A 22,385-nucleotide genomic window follows, 5' to 3' on the forward strand; every position below is an offset into this window, starting at 1 on the left:
CCCAAATACTGCAATGCCAAAGTGGTCTACAGCTTTAGTCATAACATGGTACATCATATGCTTTTCTTTGGGGATGTCTTCTTAAAAATAAAAAACTCCTTTTAATGATATTGCCAGTATTTTACATGAGTTACACCATAATGCGGCAAGACAGCATAAAAGGAGTATTTCATTATCCAAATGCTCTAAACTCTAAGGCCAGACTCGCACCACGAAATCTCCAGACAGAATTTCATCTGGAGATCCCGAGGGTGGCGCTAGGACCACGCGGGCTGCGTTGCCGTCATCATGGACAGCAATGCATTACTGAGTGAATCTGCCGAAAGAATATGGGGAAATTTATCAAAACCAGTGCAGAGGAAAAGCTGACCACTTGCCTATAGCAACCAATCATATTGCTTCTTTTATCTTTCAGAGGGCATTTCAAAAATGAAAGAAGAAATCTGATTTGTTGCTATGGACAACTGGTAAACTTTTTCTCCGCACAGGTTCTGCAAAATTTCCCTGTGTGAGTAGATGAACAGTTTTTTAGCTGATCTGCTCAGAAATGCATTGCTGTCTATTGGGACGGCAATGCATTCCACGCAGTCCTAGCCCCACCCTCGGGATCTCCGGTGGAAATTCAGGACAGGGTTTCTGTGGTGTGAACTTGGCTTAAAGGGAATGATCCCAATAACATGACTGTATTCCCAAATATATTTGTAGAAGTAATTAATTGCAGAACTCAATTTTTTGAAACAACAAAATATAATGTGCTTTGGCAATACTTGACTTTCAATATCTGTTTATTTCTAGGATTTAGAGGGTTTAGTAATGTTGCTCCCCTGATGTAGAGTAGCAAACGAAGAAATTCTTTTAACAAAAGCAATGCTCAGTCCATAAGTTACACGGACAGCCAAAATGAAAAGCATCTGTGTTTCTTTTTCTCTGTTCTCAATCTCTGCTCATTGTTTGAGAATCTGACCTTCTTACATGGATTACGAGACTGTTGATATTGTGAGGAGAATATATCAGAGAGGGGGCGAAGGAATGAATGCAGAATTACCTTGTCCACTCAGTCCAGCTACAGAAACTTAATAAAAGCCAAATGAGAGGTTTTAATGCATCAAAAATAAATATAACTAAAAACAAAATATAGGATGTTTATATGAACATTGCAACCATGTTAAGGTGGCCATAGATGCCACCAGGTGCTTCGCTGACATCTAAAGTAGGTGGGACATCTGCTGGTTTGAGGTTTGTCGCGGTTCTGCTAGCACAGCAGGGGTCTGGCTATTCCTTTTTTATATAATAATGGACACTATCAAAATCACAGAGTTACAACATATTATAAATTACACCATATCTTAAATCTCTTTTGATTTAACAGCTCCCTCTATAGTCGTCATAGATCTTTAGTTCTGGCTTAAAAAATGGTCTCGCTGTGACTAGTTGTGAGTAAGCCTTTAACCAAAATGTATTCCAGGCGGGTGCTCTGCCCAGCCAGCTCATCCATTTTCATACTCCCCCTCCCAGCTTGCTTGGCCTGTGTTACTGGACAGCGCATGCGCCGCTTCCTGGGTACACCCGGAAGCGGCTTTCGGCTCAGCTTCATTCCTGCGGCCATCTTGGACCTGTAAGGAGCCTCCGTGCATTGTCATCTAGCAGGGAGGGGGATTATGAATATGGATGAGCCAGGCGGAGCGCCCGCCCAGCAAAGATGATGTCACAGCCCGGAGCATGGTTAGTAGCACCGCCCATGCCCCAACCAAATAATTTGCATAAACAGAAAAACATGAATTACACCAGAAGGCAGCGACTGATGAGGATGCTGTAAGTATAATTTTGATCAGTATCACCCACAATACAAGCCTGTATAGAAAGGTTAGTGCGGGTGATACTGATGACAGATTTCCTTTAAACATTTGCTTATTGTATCAGATAAATGAATCAGTCACTCGATGTATTCCCCAGCTAGTTTCTGGCTGTGGGAAGACTCCCCAGTCCAACCCCCTCTGACAGGGGCATAGTTATAGGGGGTGCAGATGTGACAGCCCATGTGCCAGTATTATGAGATAAAAGCCGTAGTTTAACCCCTTAAGGACCAAGGACATATGAGTACGTCCTTGGTTCCACTCCCGTGATATAACGTGGGGTCCCACGTTGACCCCGCATCATATCATGGCAGGCCAGCCTCTCTAATCGCTCAGGGAGCTGTTCGGCATCCCGAACAGCTGTACTACAGGAGGAAGGTCTCTTACCTTCCTTCCTGCAGTCCGATCGCCGATTGAATGCTTCAAGCCTGAGATCCAGGCTTGAGCAATCAACCGCCGAAAACCCTGATCAGTGCATCCCTATGGAGATGCATTGAACACAGTTAAAGATCAGTAAATGCAATGTTATAGCCCCCTATGGGGGCTATAATATTGCAAAAGAAAAGTGTAAAAAAATCATTAACCCTTTGAATTATCCCTTCCCCTAATAAAAGTTTGAATCACCCGGCATTTCCAATAATAAAAAAAAAACAGTGTAAATAAAAACAAAAATAAACATATGTGGTATCGCCGCATGTGGAAATGTCCTATTTCAAAAAATGTACTGCTAATTAAACCGCATGGTCAATGGCGTACGCGCAAAAAAATTCCAAAGTCCAAAATAGCGTATTTTTGGTCACTTTTTATATCATGAAAAGATTAATAAAAAGCGATCAAAAAGTCAGATCAATGCAAAAATGGTACCGACAAAAACTTCAGATCATGGCACAAAAAATGAATCCTCAGAGCCCCCTGAACATTGAAAAATAAAAAAGTTATAGGGGTCAGAAGATGACAATTTTAAACGTATACATTTTCCTGCATGTAGTTATGATTTTTTTCTGAAGCAATACAAAATCAAACCTATACAAGTAGGGTATCATTTTAACCGTATGGACCTAGAGAATAAAAATAAGGTGTAATTTTTACTGAAAAATGTACTACGTAGAAACGGAACAATTTTTTTGTAGATTTTTGGGTAAAATGACTGATATCATTACAAAGTAGAATTAGTGGCACAAAAAATAAGCCATAATACAGATTTTTAGGTACAAAATTTTAAGAGTTATGATTTTTTAAAGGTAAGGAGGAAAAAACGAAAGAGCAAAAACCGAAAAACGCCCAGTCCTTAAGGGGTTAATGTACCTCTTAGGACAAGTTCAGGCTTCTTCAGTGCCTTGCACCCTGTTCAAGTTAAAGCCAGCTTCGAGCAAGTAACAAGTGCCCTTTCAGTTGCAAATTCCTTTGCACCTGACACAGATCTGGGCAATGTGTGCAGTGATCACAGCACTGTAAAGAGTTTGAAGGGCATCGTCCAAAAGGTTGTTTCCAGTCCATGATGTCAAAGCATCATGTTCAAGTTTCCAGCTCAAAGAAGGAGTGCTCCTTGAGGAGGAAAAAACTGAACAAGGACCCCTCTGCATACATTAATCTCTTCAGTGACCTCTTTAATTCTGTGTAAATAAACACATCACAAAAGCTCTTTAGCATATGCCCTGCATATTGTGATACACAGTAGAGTTTTAACTTATTGTGCTACATCCTGTTTGCAACTGCGTTTCTACTAGGAAATCTGCTTATTATAGACACTCATCCCCTGACTGTAGCATAAAGATAGCCAAACTCTTTATTCAACTGTTTTCATCTGGCCCATACACCTGAATGGAGCATGCATGCATCCACTCCATTTAACCTTAGAGCCCACTGGACCCCATTCTTGAAATTGACCTTTATCCTAGTTGTCACGATGCCGGCTGGCAGGTAGTGGATCCTCTGTGCCAGAGAGGGATTGGCGTGGACCGTGCTAGTGGACCGGTTCTAAGCCACTACTGGTTTTCACCAGAGCCCGCCGCAAAGCGGGATGGTCTTGCTGCGGCGGTAGTGACCAGGTCGTATCCACTAGCAACGGCTCACCTCTCTGGCTGCTGAAGATAGGCGCGGTACAAGGGAGTAGGCAAAAGCAAGGTCGGACGTAGCAGAAGGTCGGGGCAGGCAGCAAGGATCGTAGTCAGGGGCAACGGCAGAAGGTCTGGAAACACAGGCAAGGAACACACAAGGAACGCTTTCACTGGCACTAAGGCAACAAGATCCGGCAAGGGAGTGCAGGGGAAGTGAGGTGATATAGGGAAGTGCACAGGTGAACACACTGATTGGAACCACTGCGCCAATCAGCGGCGCAGTGGCCCTTTAAATCGCAGAGACCCGGCGCGCGCGCGCCCTAGGGAGCGGGGCCGCGCGCGCCGGGACAGAACAGACGGAGAGCGAGTCAGGTAGGGGAGCCGGGGTGCGCATCGCGAGCGGGCGCTACCCGCATCGCGAATCGCATCCCGGCTGGCAGCGGAATCGCAGCGCCCCGGGTCAGAGGACGTGACCGGAGCGCTGCCGCGGGGAGAGTGAAGCGAGCGCTCCGGGGAGGAGCGGGGACCCGGAGCGCTCGGCGTAACAGTACCCCCCCCCTTGGGTCTCCCCCTCTTCTTAGAGCCTGAGAACCTGAGGAGCAGACTTTTGTCTAGGATGTTGTCCTCAGGTTCCCAGGATCTCTCTTCAGGACCACAACCCTCCCAGTCCACTAAAAAAAAATTTTTCCCTCTGACCTTTTTGGCAGCTAAAATTTCTTTGACCGAGAAGATGTCCGAGGAGCCGGAAACAGGAGTGGGAGGAACAGATTTGGGAGAAAAACGGTTGAGGATGAGTGGTTTGAGAAGAGAGACGTGAAAGGCATTAGGGATACGAAGAGAGGGAGGAAGAAGAAGTTTATAAGAGACAGGATTAATTTGACACAAAATTTTGAAAGGACCAAGATAGCGTGGTCCCAACTTGTAGCTAGGGACACGGAAGCGGACATATTTAGCGGAGAGCCATACCTTGTCTCCAGGGGAAAAAACGGGGGGAGCTCTTCTTTTCTTATCCGCGAACTTCTTCATGCGTGATGAAGCCTGTAAGAGAGAATTTTGGGTCTCTCTCCATATGATGGAAAGGTCACGAGAAATTTCATCCACAGCGGGCAGACCAGAGGGCAAGGGAGTAGGGAGGGGGGGAAGAGGGTGACGGCCGTACACCACGAAAAATGGGGATTTGGAGGAAGACTCAGAGACCCTGAAGTTATACGAGAATTCGGCCCATGGGAGGAGATCTGCCCAGTCATCCTGGCGGGAGGAAACAAAATGTCGCAAATAATCACCCAAGATCTGGTTAATCCTTTCTACTTGTCCATTGGACTGGGGATGATATGCAGAAGAAAAATTTAATTTAATCTTGAGTTGTTTACAGAGAGCCCTCCAGAATTTAGACACGAATTGGACGCCTCTATCCGAGACAATCTGTGTAGGCAACCCGTGAAGACGAAAAATGTGTACAAAAAATTGTTTAGCCAACTGAGGCGCAGAAGGAAGACCAGGAAGAGGGATGAAATGTGCCATTTTGGAGAATCGATCAACGACCACCCAAATAACAGTGTTGCCACGGGAAGGGGGTAAATCAGTAATAAAATCCATACCAATCAGAGACCAAGGCTGTTCGGGGACAGGCAGAGGATGAAGAAAACCAGCGGGCTTCTGGCGAGGAGTCTTATCCCGGGCACAGATAGTGCAGGCTCGCACAAAGTCCACAACATCCGTCTCCAGAGTCGGCCACCAATAGAAGCGGGAGATGAGTTGCACAGATTTCTTGATACCCGCATGACCTGCGAGATGGGAGGAGTGACCCCATTTGAGGATTCCGAGGCGTTGGCGAGGGGAAACAAAGGTCTTTCCTGGAGGAGTCTGCCTGATGGAGGCAGGAGAAGTGGAGATCAGGCAGTCAGGTGGAATGATGTGTTGCGGAGAGAGTTCAACTTCTGAGGCATCCGAGGAACGAGAGAGAGCATCGGCCCTAATGTTCTTATCGGCAGGACGAAAGTGAATCTCAAAATTAAATCGGGCAAAGAACAGAGACCACCGGGCCTGGCGAGGATTCAGCCGTTGGGCAGACTGGAGGTAGGAGAGGTTCTTGTGGTCGGTGTAGATAATAACAGGAGAACTTGATCCCTCCAGCAGATGCCTCCATTCCTCTAGTGCTAATTTAATGGCTAGAAGCTCTCGATCCCCGATGGAGTAGTTCCTCTCCGCTGGAGAGAAGGTCCTAGAGAAAAAACCACAAGTGACAGCATGCCCGGAAGAATTTTTTTGTAGAAGAACAGCTCCAGCTCCCACTGAGGAGGCATCAACCTCCAATAGGAAGGGTTTGGAAGGGTCAGGTCTGGAGAGGACGGGAGCCGAAGAAAAGGCAGACTTGAGTCGTTTAAAGGCGTCTTCTGCTTGAGGGGGCCAGGACTTGGGATCAGCATTTTTTTTGGTTAAAGCCACGATAGGAGCCACAATGGTAGAAAAATGTGGAATAAATTGCCTGTAATAATTGGCGAACCCCAAAAAGCGTTGGATAGCACGGAGTCCGGAGGGGCGTGGCCAATCTAAGACGGCAGAGAGTTTGTCTGGATCCATCTGTAGTCCCTGGCCAGAGACCAAATATCCTAGAAAAGGAAGAGATTGGCATTCAAACAGACATTTCTCAATTTTGGCATAGAGTTGGTTGTCACGAAGCCTCTGAAGAACCATACGGACATGCTGGCGGTGTTCTTCTAGATTGGCAGAAAAAATTAGGATATCGTCCAGATATACAACAACACAGGAGTATAACAGATCACGAAAAATTTCATTGACAAAGTCTTGGAAGACGGCAGGGGCGTTGCACAGTCCAAAGGGCATGACCAGATACTCAAAGTGTCCATCTCTGGTGTTAAATGCCGTTTTCCACTCGTCCCCCTCTCTGATGCGGATGAGGTTATAGGCGCCTCTTAAGTCCAATTTAGTGAAGATGTGGGCACCTTGGAGGCGATCAAAGAGTTCAGAGATGAGGGGTAAGGGGTAGCGGTTCTTAACCGTGATTTTATTAAGACCGCGGTAGTCAATGCATGGACGTAGGGAGCCATCTTTTTTGGACACAAAGAAAAATCCGGCTCCGGCAGGAGAGGAGGATTTACGGATAAAGCCCTTTTTTAGATTCTCCTGGACGTATTCGGACATGGCAAGAGTCTCTGGGGCAGAGAGAGGATAAATTCTGCCCCGGGGTGGAGTAGTGCCCGGGAGGAGGTCGATAGGGCAATCATAAGGCCTGTGAGGAGGTAGAGTCTCAGCTTGTTTTTTGCAGAAAACATCCGCGAAGTCCATATAGGCCTTAGGGAGACCGGTTACTGGAGGAACCACAGAGTTACGGCAAGGGTTACTGGGAACCGGTTTTAGACAGTTCTTGGAACAAGAGGACCCCCAACTCTTGATCTCCCCAGTGGACCAATCCAGGGTAGGGGAATGAAGTTGAAGCCAGGGAAGTCCAAGGAGAATTTCCGAGGTGCAATTGGGGAGGACCAAAAGTTCAATCCTCTCATGATGAGATCCGATGCTCATAAGAAGGGGCTCCGTGCGGAAACGTATGGTACAGTCCAATCTTTCATTATTTACACAATTGATGTAGAGGGGTCTGGCGAGACTGGTCACCGGGATGTTGAACCTGTTGACGAGAGAGGCCAAAATAAAATTTCCTGCAGATCCAGAGTCCAAGAAGGCCACTGTAGAGAAGGAGAAGGCAGAGGCAGACATCCGCACAGGCACAGTAAGACGTGGAGAAGCAGAGTAGACATCAAGGACTGTCTCATCTTTGTGCGGAGTCAGCGTACGTCTTTCCAGGCGGGGAGGACGGATAGGACAATCTCTCAGGAAGTGTTCGGTACTAGCACAGTACAGGCAGAGGTTCTCCATACGGCGTCGTGTCCTCTCTTGAGGTGTCAGGCGAGACCGGTCGACCTGCATAGCCTCCACGGCGGGAGGCACAGGAACAGATTGCAGGGGACCAGAGGAGAGAGGAGCCGAGGAGAAGAAACGCCTCGTGCGAACAGAGTCCATATCTTGGCGGAGTTCCTGACGCCTTTCGGAAAAACGCATGTCAATGCGAGTGGCTAGGTGAATAAGTTCATGTAGATTAGCAGGAATTTCTCGTGCGGCCAGAACATCTTTAATGTTGCTGGATAGGCCTTTTTTGAAGGTCGCGCAGAGGGCCTCATTATTCCAGGACAATTCTGAAGCAAGAGTACGGAATTGTACGGCATACTCGCCAACGGAAGAATTACCCTGGACCAGGTTCAACAGGGCAGTCTCAGCAGAAGAGGCTCGGGCAGGTTCCTCAAAGACACTTCGGATTTCCGAGAAGAAGGAGTGTACAGAGGCAGTGACGGGGTCATTGCGGTCCCAGAGCGGTGTGGCCCATGACAGGGCTTTTCCGGACAGAAGGCTGACTACGAAAGCCACCTTAGACCTTTCAGTGGGAAACAGGTCCGACATCATCTCCAGATGCAGGGAACATTGGGAAAGAAAGCCACGGCAAAACTTAGAGTCCCCATCAAATTTATCCGGCAAGGATAAGCGTATCCCAGGAGCGGCCACTCGCTGCGGAGGAGGTGCAGGAGCTGGCGGAGGAGATGACTGCTGAAGCTGTGGTAGTAACTGTTGTAGCATAACGGTCAGTTGAGACAGCTGTTGGCCTTGTTGCGCTATCTGTTGTGACTGCTGGGCGACCACCGTGGTGAGGTCAGCGACAACTGGCAGAGGAACTTCAGCGGGATCCATGGCCGGATCTACTGTCACGATGCCGGCTGGCAGGTAGTGGATCCTCTGTGCCAGAGAGGGATTGGCGTGGACCGTGCTAGTGGACCGGTTCTAAGCCACTACTGGTTTTCACCAGAGCCCGCCGCAAAGCGGGATGGTCTTGCTGCGGCGGTAGTGACCAGGTCGTATCCACTAGCAACGGCTCACCTCTCTGGCTGCTGAAGATAGGCGCGGTACAAGGGAGTAGGCAAAAGCAAGGTCGGACGTAGCAGAAGGTCGGGGCAGGCAGCAAGGATCGTAGTCAGGGGCAACGGCAGAAGGTCTGGAAACACAGGCAAGGAACACACAAGGAACGCTTTCACTGGCACTAAGGCAACAAGATCCGGCAAGGGAGTGCAGGGGAAGTGAGGTGATATAGGGAAGTGCACAGGTGAACACACTGATTGGAACCACTGCGCCAATCAGCGGCGCAGTGGCCCTTTAAATCGCAGAGACCCGGCGCGCGCGCGCCCTAGGGAGCGGGGCCGCGCGCGCCGGGACAGAACAGACGGAGAGCGAGTCAGGTAGGGGAGCCGGGGTGCGCATCGCGAGCGGGCGCTACCCGCATCGCGAATCGCATCCCGGCTGGCAGCGGAATCGCAGCGCCCCGGGTCAGAGGACGTGACCGGAGCGCTGCCGCGGGGAGAGTGAAGCGAGCGCTCCGGGGAGGAGCGGGGACCCGGAGCGCTCGGCGTAACACTAGTGTTCGGAGCACCACCGATGGGAATGCACACTGACCATGTCTGGCTGTCATATCAACAACAAAATGACAATTTCTTAATTCAACAGATAAAATCCAACTTGGCTACACTTCCTGTTGTTGCTTTTACAAAAATGGCTTCTATGATTTGATATTAATATAGAAATATCTCTAAGTATAAAACATATAATAAGCAAACTTTGTCTGAGGCTATAACTCCCGATTTGCTCATATATGACCAGTTTGATGTTTTGCAGAATGAATAGTTGGACATATCAATTTGCATGTATCCAGTGCGAACCATGAAGTGAAAAGATATCCATATAAAGCAACAGGGAAATAGAGTAAAGTACAGTTCACTTATCCTAGCGTGATCATAGAGTTACTAAATTCGGCATGTCTTCTGCACACATGACACCAATATGAGCTATAATGTTCTTTTACGTAAGGTCTCTTTCACACAGCAGCACATAGAGGCAATGGTGATTGACCACTTTCATCAATAAGAAAAGGCAACAACAGCCACATGCTTGACATGTGTTCCAGGCTGTAATTGTGGGGACATTTATTTAGAAACATTCTAGGAAGTATTCCTAGAATGATTCCTATAGAAACTGCAAGCAATTTTCTCTAAACCTACAAGTCTATATGATATGGAATGTGGAGCAGGGCTGCTGTGATACCCTACAGCACATTATAACAGCTGTATTCACTGTCAGTGATGCCGGTAGGATAAGGTTGTTCACACATGTCAGACTTGTTGAAATGTGGCAGATTTCTTTGACTAATGCATACATGTTAATCTGGTTTGTAAAACTCAATGCCTTTAGGCCATGGTAACTGCTCACAACCACTGTACCTCCAAAAATATTGTATATCTGGCAAAACATGTTAGCTAAAAAAAGAATATTTCCTTTGTACTTTGGCTTTTCTAGAGCAGTGTGATTCTCTGACACATCCTCTCATATATTCCCTTGCTTAAAAAAACGATCCTTCTATCCTATAAGGGCACTCTGTTCTTTTTAACAATTACCAGTTCATCACAAGGCAGGCAGCAGTACCATTGCCACTGTTTGCCTCTTGAGAACGCCGTTGTAACAGCGAAACATGTTGAGGCTGGCAATATGGTGTGTCATTTTAAACATTATTCAGTGGGTCATTAGGTATCTGCAGTACCTGTTAACCTATACTGGAGCAGTGTCTCCTTGACATATATAGTTTACTGGTCCCACTGGAATATGTTGTAACCATTTTTCTGGGCTTATTTTATGCAAGGTTAATAAAAGTTATATTTTAGGGGTATATTATTAGGGGTTTTACACCCCGGGCTACGGCCCTGGGATTCAGTCAGTTATTAGTCCTCATGTCCCGACCTCATATCCCGTCCTCGTATCCCATTCTCGTATTCCGACCTCATATCCTGTCCCCATATCCCATACTCATATCCCCTCCTCATATCCCATCCTCATATCCCGTCCCCATAGCTAATCCTCATTTCTAATCCTCATATCCCGTCCTCAGGTGGCGCTGCGTTGTGGTAAAGAATTTGTAAGCTGAAAATAAAAGGGTGTGGCTTAAAAGGTGGGCGTGTCTTTGTGAGATGGGACATGGCATGCAGGGAGGGTGTGGGTTGCCAGCCGGACTGACTCATTCACCAGGAGATGCAAAGCGGAGCTTTTGGAGTAAGGCACCAAAAGTCCTATACACTTGTATGGGACTTAAAACAAAAACCCCATCCTTCACATATGGGGGAAGGTTAGGGGTTAATTTAACTATTATATATTTTTAGTTGACATCTAAGTAACATGTGACCAAGTATTATCGAAATATCTCCAGCTGTTTGGAAGTTATGCTGTAACATATATTTCTCATAGACTTGTATAGGACTTTAAATAAAAATCCCACCCCTGGCAAATGGGGGTGAGTAAGGGTTAAATCACCTATCCTATGTTTGTTGTTGACATATAAGTAACATGTGTGCCAAGTTTCATGTTAATATCTTTAGCGGTTTGGAAGTGATGCTGGAGCATACACACACATACATACATACATACACACACACACACATTGAGTTTTAAATATATATATATATATATATACTAGCTGAGTACCCGGCATTGCCCGGTTTTTCCTTCCTCATCCTTGTTGGGGAGGAAAATCAACAGAGGAGGAAGCTTTTGACTTCATATCCCATCCCCATATATTGTTGTCATATCCCAACCCCATATCCTGTCCTCCTATCCCGTCCTCCTATCCCGACCTCCTATCCCGTCCTCCTATCCCGACCTCCTGTCCTGTCCTCAAATCCTGACCTCTGATCCTGACCTCCGATCCCGACCTCCGATCCCGACCTCCTATCCTGTCCTCCTATCTCCACCTCATATCCTGACCTCCTGACTCGACCTCCTATCCCACCATCCTATCCCACCCTCCTATCCCAACCTCCTATCCCAAATTCCTATCCCAAACTCCTATCCCAAACTCCTATCCCAAACTCCTATCCCAAACTCCTATCCCAAACTCCTATCCCGACTTCCTATCCGACTTCCTTTCCCGTCCTCTTATCCCGTCCTCATATCCCGACCTCCTATCTCGACCTCCTATCTCGACCTCCTATCCCGACCTCGTATCCCGACCTCCTATCCCGACCTCCTATCTCGTCGTCCTGTCCCGTCCTCCTATCCCGTCCTCCTATCTCGACCTATTATCCCGTCCTCATATCCCGACCTCCTATCCTGACCTCCTATCCCTACCTCATTTCCCGACCTCCTATCCAGTCCTCCTATCCAGTCCTCCTATCCATTCCTCCTATCCAGTCCTCCTATCCCGTCCTCCTATCTCCACCTCCTATCCTGTCCTCCTATCCCGTCCTCCTATCTCCACCTCCTATCCTGTCCTCTTATCCTGTCCTCATACCCCGACCTCCTAACTCAACCTCTTATCCCGTCCTCATACCCCGACCTCCTAACTCAACCTCTTATCCCGTCCTCCTATCCCGTCCTCCTATCCCGTCCTCCTATCCCGACCTCCTATCCCGACCTCCTATCCCGACCTCCTATCCCGACCTCCTATCCTGACCTCCTACCCCGACCTCATATCCCGTCCTCCTATCCTGTCCTCCTATCCCGTCCTCCTATCCCGACCTCATATCCTGACCTCCTATCCCGTCCTCCTATCCCGTCCTCCTATCTCGACCTATTATCCCGTCCTCATATCCCGACCTCCTATCCCGACCTCCTATCCCGTCCTCCTATCCAGTCCTCCTATCCAGTCCACCTATCCCATCCACCTATCCCGTCTCCCTATCCCGTCCTCCTATCCCGTCCTCCTATCTCCACCTCCTATCTCCACCTCCTATCCCGTCCTCTTATCCTGTCCTCATACCCCGACCTCCTATCACGTCCTCCTATCACGTCCTCCTATCCCGTCCTCCTATCCCGACCTCCTATCCTGACCTCCTACCCCGACCTCATATCCCGTCCTCCTGTCCCGTCCTCCTATCCCGACCTCCTATCCCGACCTCCTATCCCGTCCTCCTATCCAGTCCTCCTATCCAGTCCACCTATCCCATCCACCTATCCCGTCCTCCTATCCCGTCCTCCTATCTCCACCTCCTATCTCCACCTCCTATCCCGTCCTCTTATCCTGTCCTCATACCCCGACCTCCTATCCCGTCCTCCTATCCCGTCCTCCTATCCCGTCCTCCTATCCCGTCCTCCTATCCCGACCTCCTATCCCGACCTCCTACCCCGACCTCATATCCCGTCCTCCTGTCCCGTCCTCCTGTCCCGTCCTCCTGTCCCGTCCTCCTGTCCCGTCCTCCTGTACCATCCTCCTATCCCGTCCTCCTATCCCGACCTCCTATCCCGTCCTCCTATCCCGTCCTCCTATCCCGTCCTCCTATCTCGACCCGTAATATGTGTACCAGGTATTGAAATATCTCCAGCCGTACAGAAGTTATGTGGAACAAACATTTCCCATTGATTTGCATGGGACTTTAAACAAAAAACCTGACACTCACAATTGGGGGTAGTTAAGGGTTAAATTAACTATCCTATAGTTTAAGTGGACATATAAGTAACATGTGACCAAGTATTATCGAAATATCTCCAGCCGTTTGGAAGTTGTGCAGTAACATATATTTCCCATTGACTTGTATGGGACTTTAAACATAAACCCTGCCCCTGGCAAATGGGAGTGAGTAAGAGTTAAATCACCTATCCTATGTTTGTTGTTGACATATAAGTAACATGTGTGCCAAGTTTCATGTTAATATCTTTAGCCGTATGGACGTGATGCTGGAACATACACACATACGTTGAGTTTTATATATATATATATATATATAGATAGATAGATAGATAGATATATATAGTGTCTGCAAACTCACAGAATTTTAGGATCCAGAATAATGTGCTCTATTTAAGCCTATGGGAAAGTGGTTGTTTGTACACTCAGCATATAATAAGTGAGCATATTTCTATCGCTTCTGCAAAAGTAAGTGACACGCTACATATTTGCAGAAGCATCATTAAAGAGTACCTCTCATGATCTAGTTACATTTTATAATCCTCCCAGTTCACTGCCCCCATCATGATAAACCCCCCCCTGCCTTTATTTTTATTATTTTATAGTTTTCTACCTTGATATTGCTCTGTATTTTCTGCTCAGTCTCAGTCAGATTCACAGACTGGGAAGGGGTGTTCCCCAGCAGGCGTGAAATCATCTGAAGTCATACAGGGGAGATCTTCCTCCCTCACTCTGCTACACACAGCCCAGAGCAGTTCAGTGCGTGAGATGAGCTATGATTGGCTATGGCTGCATACCCCCCCCCTTAGCATTTCCTGATTTTGGACTTCTGCCAGGCGGCCAGCAGGAGTCCAAAGTCTGTAGGGAGGGAGACACCTAGTGGCAGCTTTTCTAAACACGAAAAAAAATAGAAAACTTAATTTCTTTAAAACAAAGATTTTTATTTACCCTTAGGAGTGCAATAGCAAAACTTAGTTTTAATGAGCTTGCCGATTTAAGAAAGTTTTTTTTAAACCATTGAAATGGTGTTCATTTTTTAATTAAATGAATTTAAGTAATGAAAGAACTCCGTCCGGCACCAAGGTATGAGGTAAAAAAGGCTTGTCTTTATTTATTCCACAGCAGGATACATACAGAAAAAGATGTCTGACGCGTTTCGCCCTTTGCAGGGCTTAATCGTAGACTAGTCTACGATTAAGCCCTGCAAAGGGCGAAACGCGTCAGACATCTTTTTCTGTATGTATCCTGCTGTGGAATAAATAAAGACAAGCCTTTTTTACCTCATACCTTGGTGCCGGACGGAGTTCTTTCAAGTATAAGGAGTTGCCGGTGGCGGTGCCGGCAGTCCACAGCACAGGTGCAGGAGGTGTCCGGAGCTGGTGAGAGCGGTATCCATATTCCTTTGAATTTAAGTAATGATTTGCCCCTCCCAAAAGGATGTTAAAAGGGGTAGAAGGAATTTCTGAGCTCAACAAAAGCAACCTAAAGCCATAGATGTACTTAAGTACGGTGGCCTCAGGATCTATGTCTATTTCTCCCGCCGTTTTAAAATCTACAGCCCTGAACTCCCCTTTGTATAAAGCCCTCCTTTCTCTATATAATAGACATCTCAATGCCCCTAAAGAACAGAAACTACGCTTTATGCCACAATAGGATGAGAACTTCCCTCTTACTGTCACAACGCACTATTGGCAGGCCTATTGTGAGGTTCTTAGTAGAGGTAGTTGGCTGGTGTCCTTGATGAAGACCTCTCTGAAGATTTTGCATAGGGCTTACTACATGCCCTCACGCCTTCACGCCATGTTCCCTAGTTTCTTACCTTTTATGTTTCAGGGGTTGTGCCCAGATTGGGAATATGTATAATATAGGGGTTTGGGGGGTTTAGCTATCTCTTTCATAAGTACCGTTATTGGTTTTTCATGCCCCCTATCCTGTACCTTCTGTTTACTGCGTAGTCAACCCTATGTCTAACAGACATTTCCGTCTCTGTAACTATTTTACTGGTGGCACGTATACATGTAGCAACTCAGTGAAAACGGACAGATTTGTCCCTTTATAGAATAGAAGGCTCCTCAAGTAAAAATGTACAGCGTCTGTTTAAGACACTAGAAATGTCACGTAAGTGGCTGCTCCAAATAATGGCCATTCAAATTGTTTTGTTCTTCTAGGTTGTCCTGATGGGAAGAAGCTGGAATTCATCACAAGTTTACTGGATGCCCTCACCACAGACATGGTGCAAGCGATCAACTCAGCAGCCCCGGCAGCAGGCGGCAGGTCAGTCATTTAGTAAGCAGGGCCACAAGTTCACAGGTGCATTCCAAGCAAATGCGTAAAAATCTCTGAAATATTGCAACATAAATTTTGTTCACTACACGTCAGCAGTCCCCATTATTAACACCTTGACATTAAGACCTTATCAGACTCAGCTACATCTGTCTGAGTCACGATGCCTGCGCTGTGTGGGATCCTAATGCCTGGTTAAGAATGTGGGTTTGTGGTCATATTTATGAATAGACGGATCAGATATGACTCCAAAGAATTTAACTTTTATGGCATTTAAGGGAAACTGAGAAGCTGCTACTTTAGGTATGTCTGTAACTTTAGCTTTAGGCTATAACCAAGCAGACCTGATTCCCCCGTGTCCTTGCTTTTGTGCTTAGGAACATCAATAGGTGTTTTGGAAGCAAAGGAAATCATAAACCTACTAAAACATAACTCTATAAACTCATATGTTAGTTCATAAATTTCATACCCTCAATATACATTTATATTAAATTATATAGAATTACATTCAACTATATATACAGCATTTACTGTTGTTGAGGATAATGGACGCATGATGGATAGATTAGATAGATAGATGATAAGATAGATAATAAGATAGATAGATAATAAGATAGATAGATAAAGATAATTAAATTAGACATCAAAATCTATGTCCACATGTAATAACCTATTTAACTTGAATGGCGAAGAGCTAGAATACTAGACACAGCCCATAGACAAAAGTGATGTACCCCCAAAAAAACACTTCTTTCCATCTGTAACCATATGAATGGTGATGTGGTCCAAAAAACCTTAGCAAGGGGCAAGATGGGTGGTCATGGAAGTCTTTAAAGGAAGTATGCTGGGATAGTTTTTTTTTTTAAAACATATAAGAAACGTATATAAAAACCAAACATCTACTTACCTCCCACTGCTCCCCTGGTGCCGCCTTTGTACTGCTGTGGTCCCCGGTGCGCTCCTTTTCCGGGTTCTCTGTGGTCAACACATTAAGCTGCAGCTCAGCAATCACTGGACTCAGTCCCGCTTCAGCCAGTGATTGCTGGACGGCAATCTGACACTTACATCCCAGTCTTCTTGGTCCTGGGGCACAATACCTCAGATTGATGCTCAGCCAATCACTGGCCGAGATGGGACATCACTGTTGTCAATGATTGCTGAGCCGCAGCATGATGTATTTACCATAGGGAACACGGTAGAGGAGCACATGGAGGACCTCAGCAGGAGCACGGAGGCATCAGGGAAGCGGGGGAAGGTAAGTAGGTGTTTGTTTTTTTATACCTGTCTGGTATGGTAAATAAAAAATAAAAAAAAACCTTATCCTGGAGTACTCCTTTAAATGTAATTTCTAACATCTCCACACACATTTAAAAAAAATATATTTTAAAATATTTTATGGTAGATTGCACATTTTTTGTTGGAAGATGAGAAAAATTAGGGGAGATTTACCAATGATTTTTTTAGGATACCTAAATTTATGCCACTGTACAATGAAGGAAATTGTGCCAAATGTATTAATCGGACATCATAAATTTTGAACATTTTTGCTAGACCTGTTAAGACACAACCTTCACAACTGTCAAGATTGACTCAAAAAGTTGCAAAAAAAACACATACGTTTGCCATACACCTGGTACTACCTTTTGCTTAGTGAACCTTCCTTTGAAAACACCAGACTACTAGAGTCTGACCCAGCACATAAGCAGCTAAAAGGCTTTGCCCAGTAAAGACAATCATCCCCTATTCTGACCCATACTCCATTCAACCAAGCAGACCATGGGACTCAGTTCTTGTGATCAATGCAGTTAAAAACAATTGAAAAATGGAGAGATGCCATGTTGTAATGCCCTTCAGCACACCATACAGACTCTCTTAATTCACAGACTATACACAGTATAAACAGCATGGGAATTCTGGAGATGAAGCTAGGAATACAATTGTGGGGAATTGATTTCTCCATAGGTCTTCTCCTTAAAGGGGTATTTTTTTTTTTATATCAACTGGCTCCAGAAAGTTAAACAGATTTGCAAATGACTTCTATTAAAAAATCTTAATCCTTCCAATAATTATCAGCTGCTGAAGTTGAGTTGTTCTTTTCTGTCTGGCAACAGTGCTCTCTGCTGACATCTCTTCTTGTCTCGGGAACTGCACAGAGTAGAAGAGATTTTCTATGGGGATTTGCTTCTTCTCTGGACAGTTCCCGAGACAGGTGTCATCAGAGAGCACTTAGACAGAAAAGAACAACTCAACTTCAGCAGCTCATAAGTACTGAAAAGATTAAGATTTCTTAATTTACAAATCTGTTTAACTTTCTGGAGCCAGTTCATATATAATTTTTTTTTCCTGGATAACCCCTTTAATAACCTTCAATAGATATTGTAGAATGGGACTCTTCAAACAGCCTTGCCAGCAAGCCAACAGACCCAAACAGGCAGGTTCATAGTTCAGTAGTTCTGGGTTTATTGCAATAAGTCCCTTACAACAGTGCGTCCCACTGGCAGCATGCAGTATAGCATAAATGTAAATGTCCTTCACATGAGTTTCTCTACAAACATAAGCTTCTAACCCAAACTTGGCAGATACAGTCCCAAAGTCAGTCTTTTTGGTACATTGTAGCTGTGTCCAATGTACCACAGACAAGCTCATCTTAGCTTTAGACCAACTCCTTTCTGCTTCCCTCGGGCAGTGCTCACACACCTGTGAGATCAGGTTCAGGACTGCAACACAGCACAGACCTAGAGAATGGGAGTGACTTTATGGCCAGAACCTTCAGTGACTCCCAAAACACGGACCTAAACTCCAGTCTTAAAGGACATCTGCAGCGTTACAAACACTTATCCCCCATCCTCAACATAGGGGATAAGTGTTTGATCGCGGGGGGTCCGAACGCTGGGGCCCCCTGTGATCTCCTGTACGGGGCCGCGGCTCTCCCGTGCAGGGGGCGTGCCAGCCGCAGCATGACGTTGTGGCTGGCACGCCTCCTCCATACATCTCTATGGGAGAGGCGGGGAGACAGCATTCGTGCCTCCCCGCATCCCCCATAGAACTGTATGGGGACGGGGAGGAGACGGGGCGTCACCGTCGACCTATAGGTCGACGCTACGTCACCATGAGCGCTTATGGCGGCGCCCACGTTAGGAAGATCGGGGGGGTCCCAGCGGTCGGACCCCCACGATCAAACACTTATCCCCTATCCTGTGGATAGGGGATAAGTGTAATGCCGCTGCAGTTGTCCTTTAAGTCACTTAGGCAAGAAGCTTAAGTGATACATACCTCCTATCCTCCATTTTACCAGCAGCTTTCTTACAATATATACAGTGAAACCTCTTTGAGATTACAACCAAAAAGTGGACAAAAGAATGCTCAAAGAATGCATAATAAATGTGGAACTGAAAATCTGGTCTGGGTAAGAGGATAGTCATCTGAAAGAGTTGGTCTTTTGGAGAGGTTTCATTGTATTAGTGAACTGCAATAATACAAACAGTATACACAACCAGTACCCACACAATACAGTTTTAAGTGCTCAAATGATATTGCCTTACAGTATCAAAATATCACCACATGTAGCCAGCACAATACTGTTATCCAAAGTGTAATATCTTACTGCACCACTTTTTTGAGGTTCCATCCATGGGAGGCCCCATAGGGAACAGAGATCCTAGGCAATAGACCATTTGCCACTCCATAAAACCTGCAAAAAAGTTATATAAAAAGTACAGGCATTACCTTAAAAGATGTATTTGTGGTTCTCATATTTTCAGTTTATGAATTTTCTGATAAGCCTTTTAAAAATGTGCTAACAACACAGTAAAGTTAGTAATATTTGTTTTTTACAGATTCTCAGAACCTGATCCCAACCACACACTGGAGGAACGTGTAGTTCTGTGGTATTTCAGCCAACTAGACAGCAATGGCAGCGAAGATATCAATAAAAAGGAGATGAAGCCCTTCAAGAGATACGTCAAGAAGAAAGCCAAACCCAAGAAATGCGCCAGGCGTTTTACGGACTACTGTGACCTAAACAAGGACAAATCCATCTCACTCGCAGAGCTAAAAGGATGTCTAGGTGTACGCAAAGATCCAGGTATGCTGTGAAAGTTCTTCCCAGCGCTTTTCTCTTCTCAGTGCTCAGTCCAACTCTTGGTAGATGACAGGCTCCATAAACTATAATGAAGCCTGTCTAATGAGTGTTAGTCGGGGAGTAAATCGCGCAGCCGCTATAACTAGTGATCGGCACTGAAATCCTGACCAATCAAAACGTTTGACATAAATGCACACCAGTAACGCTTTAAGCTGGTCATACACATAAAGACAGCTATTTCTCCTGATCACTCAATACACGTGTGCTCAGTTTGGCGTATTTTATTTTACGCATGCATTTTTGGCTGTAATTTGTAAAAATGCTGCTGCATTTTTGCTTATTGTGGGCAAAAATGCACATGTATAATATAAAATACAATACAAAATTTTACACTGTGTTAGGCTAGGTTTCCACGCAGGTTTTTGAGCCAAAGTAGTAGATCCAATAGGAATGAGAAGTCCTCGTTTATATTTCCTATTCCTTTTGAATACCCTTCTGGTTTTGGCTCAAAAACTGCAGTGGTAGTTTTCCAAATAATGCCAGAAAAAAAAAACCCTGTGTGGAAACCTAGCCCAAACATAACCCCAGAAAACAAATGGATCAAGCAGTTGAAATCCACCATGCCCGATTCTCCTTTCCCCAATATATACCATTTGAAAAAAAAGTTGGGAAGCCCCCCTACACAGATGGCTGTCATGGCCCCCGGAAGTTATTCACACATTGCAGAATGGATGCAAAGAGGAGAAGAAGTATTAATATTTTAATTTCCCCTGTTGTTAAATACTGGAATAAACCAGACAATATTTTTTAGATTGCCTTGTAAAATCCACAGCTTCAGGTCCACAGTGGATCCCGGATATGTGTGAATACACCCTTAGGGTGCGTTCACACATGCATATTTTTTGCTGCAGATTTGCTGCTGCAGATATTGCTGCCCATTGACTTCAATGGGTAGGAAAATCTGCTACAGCAAATCTTGAGCAAAAATACGCATGTGTGAACGCACCCTTAGGGCTCGTTCACACAAGTAGATTTCATTTTTAACTTGCAGCGGGTTTGTTTCCCGCTGCGAGTTTAAATGGGGCGGGCTCTTTGCGGGCTATCCAAAGACCCCATTGACTTCAATCAGCTGCACACAGCCCGCGAAGAGCTTGCCCTTTTCTACCTACTCGCAGCAAGAAATCCGCTGCAGGTTGGAAACAAAATCCACTCGTGTGAACGAACCCTTAATCCGTGTGGATATGCCTAACTCTTGAAACACCATTATTATTTTACAGAGATGCAGTTAATACTTTTATGTTTTAGCTGCTTTAGGTAGCAGCCGGTTGTAGATGCCGCAGCACTTGCACTTCCCTTTGCTATTTGCCCCAACACTAAAAAGCTTTGACAAACAAGAACTTGCCTGAATCCAGTGTTCTTCCTGAGCCTTGCATGGGTTAATAAAGGACTTTGGCATGCATTCATCACAATTATATAAGTAATAGAAAAGAGAGCTAATCCTCCACCAATATATGAAGGCAGAACATTTGAAGCAGTCTGGTGAGGTTTATATTATGTCATCTTCTTAATGCTCATGTTTGTGTTATCACAACCCTCAACCAATCAGCATTTCCATATGTCTATGTAAAGATGAAAAACGTGCAGTTATTACTTGCTGCATAACGCCTGCTCACGATCATTAGGAAATCATCCTTTTTTTTGTATTTCTCTATTGCTTGGGGCATGCAATGTGGTTCTATACCTCCAGACCTTTCGATCGGTGTTGTGTTGCCCTCTTGTGGTAATAAATAAAAATAGTTAAACTTCTTCCTAATTTACCAAACATGCCTACTTCTACAAACAGGGAAAGCTATAAAAAGTATGTTTTGCTGTTGCCATTCCCCACCATGGGGATATTTATCAAAGTTGGTTGTAGGATGCCGTTTTTTGCGCCAAATTTACTATTAAAGCACACGACCTCAATAAATATTGTGCCTTTTTGAATTTTAACCCAGATTTTGCTGGTTCCTGCCACAATGGAAATGTTGGTCAGACATGGAATGACTTTGCGTCTTTATAGAGCCAGGGGCGTCTTTTTATGCGCCCTTTTGATAAAAGGCGCACATAAAAAATATCGTCCACTGCATCTGAAAAGGCAGGCCGCTGGATTTCACAGACAATTTAGAAAACGAGCATAAAACAAAAAGGCGCAAAAAAAAAAAGACGCACGCAACACGATGCACCCAAGCTTGCGCCTAATGTCTGCCAAAAAAAACCCCGACATAAACAGATTAGATACACTGGTTGGGATACACTTCTATAAATTCCTAAAAACTATTTCATACCTTTTTTTATTCCAGGTACCAGTGCTGGCAGTTTTCCTCCTGGAAGGAGACCAGGCTCTAATCCTTTCCGTAAGTTGTCTGTATTTTGTTTTAGCGACATATGCCATTCTTTGCTATTGCTTTGTACCATTTTTTTTATTTTTTTATTGTTACTGCTATGTCACAAATACTAGTATGTGCTGCCACCTACTGTCAGCTGTCGGTCTAACGCTATAAATTAGTAGAATGCCTTTTCTAAGGACCGTTGTACACAGTGCCTCACAGTGACAATATATACGCCAGACA

At 45.3% G+C, this 22,385-nt stretch overlaps 1 protein-coding gene across 6 annotated transcripts in view; it reads left to right on the top strand.

The window, feature by feature from the left end:
- Positions 1 to 22,385, top strand: part of SMOC1 (SPARC related modular calcium binding 1) — a 215,875-nt gene that overhangs the window by 192,559 nt on the left and 931 nt on the right. For all 6 annotated transcript variants that reach the window (XM_056547181.1, XM_056547180.1, XM_056547182.1 and 3 more), the window contains exons 10-12: positions 15,581 to 15,686; positions 19,532 to 19,779; positions 22,116 to 22,169. In XM_056547181.1, the coding sequence (XP_056403156.1) occupies positions 15,581 to 15,686; positions 19,532 to 19,779; positions 22,116 to 22,169 (408 nt within the window). The remainder of the gene's footprint in view (positions 1 to 15,580; positions 15,687 to 19,531; positions 19,780 to 22,115; positions 22,170 to 22,385) is intronic.

The sequence above is a fragment of the Hyla sarda genome, chromosome 11 (genome assembly GCF_029499605.1).
Source record: "Hyla sarda isolate aHylSar1 chromosome 11, aHylSar1.hap1, whole genome shotgun sequence".
Lineage (NCBI taxonomy): Eukaryota > Metazoa > Chordata > Amphibia > Anura > Hylidae > Hyla > Hyla sarda.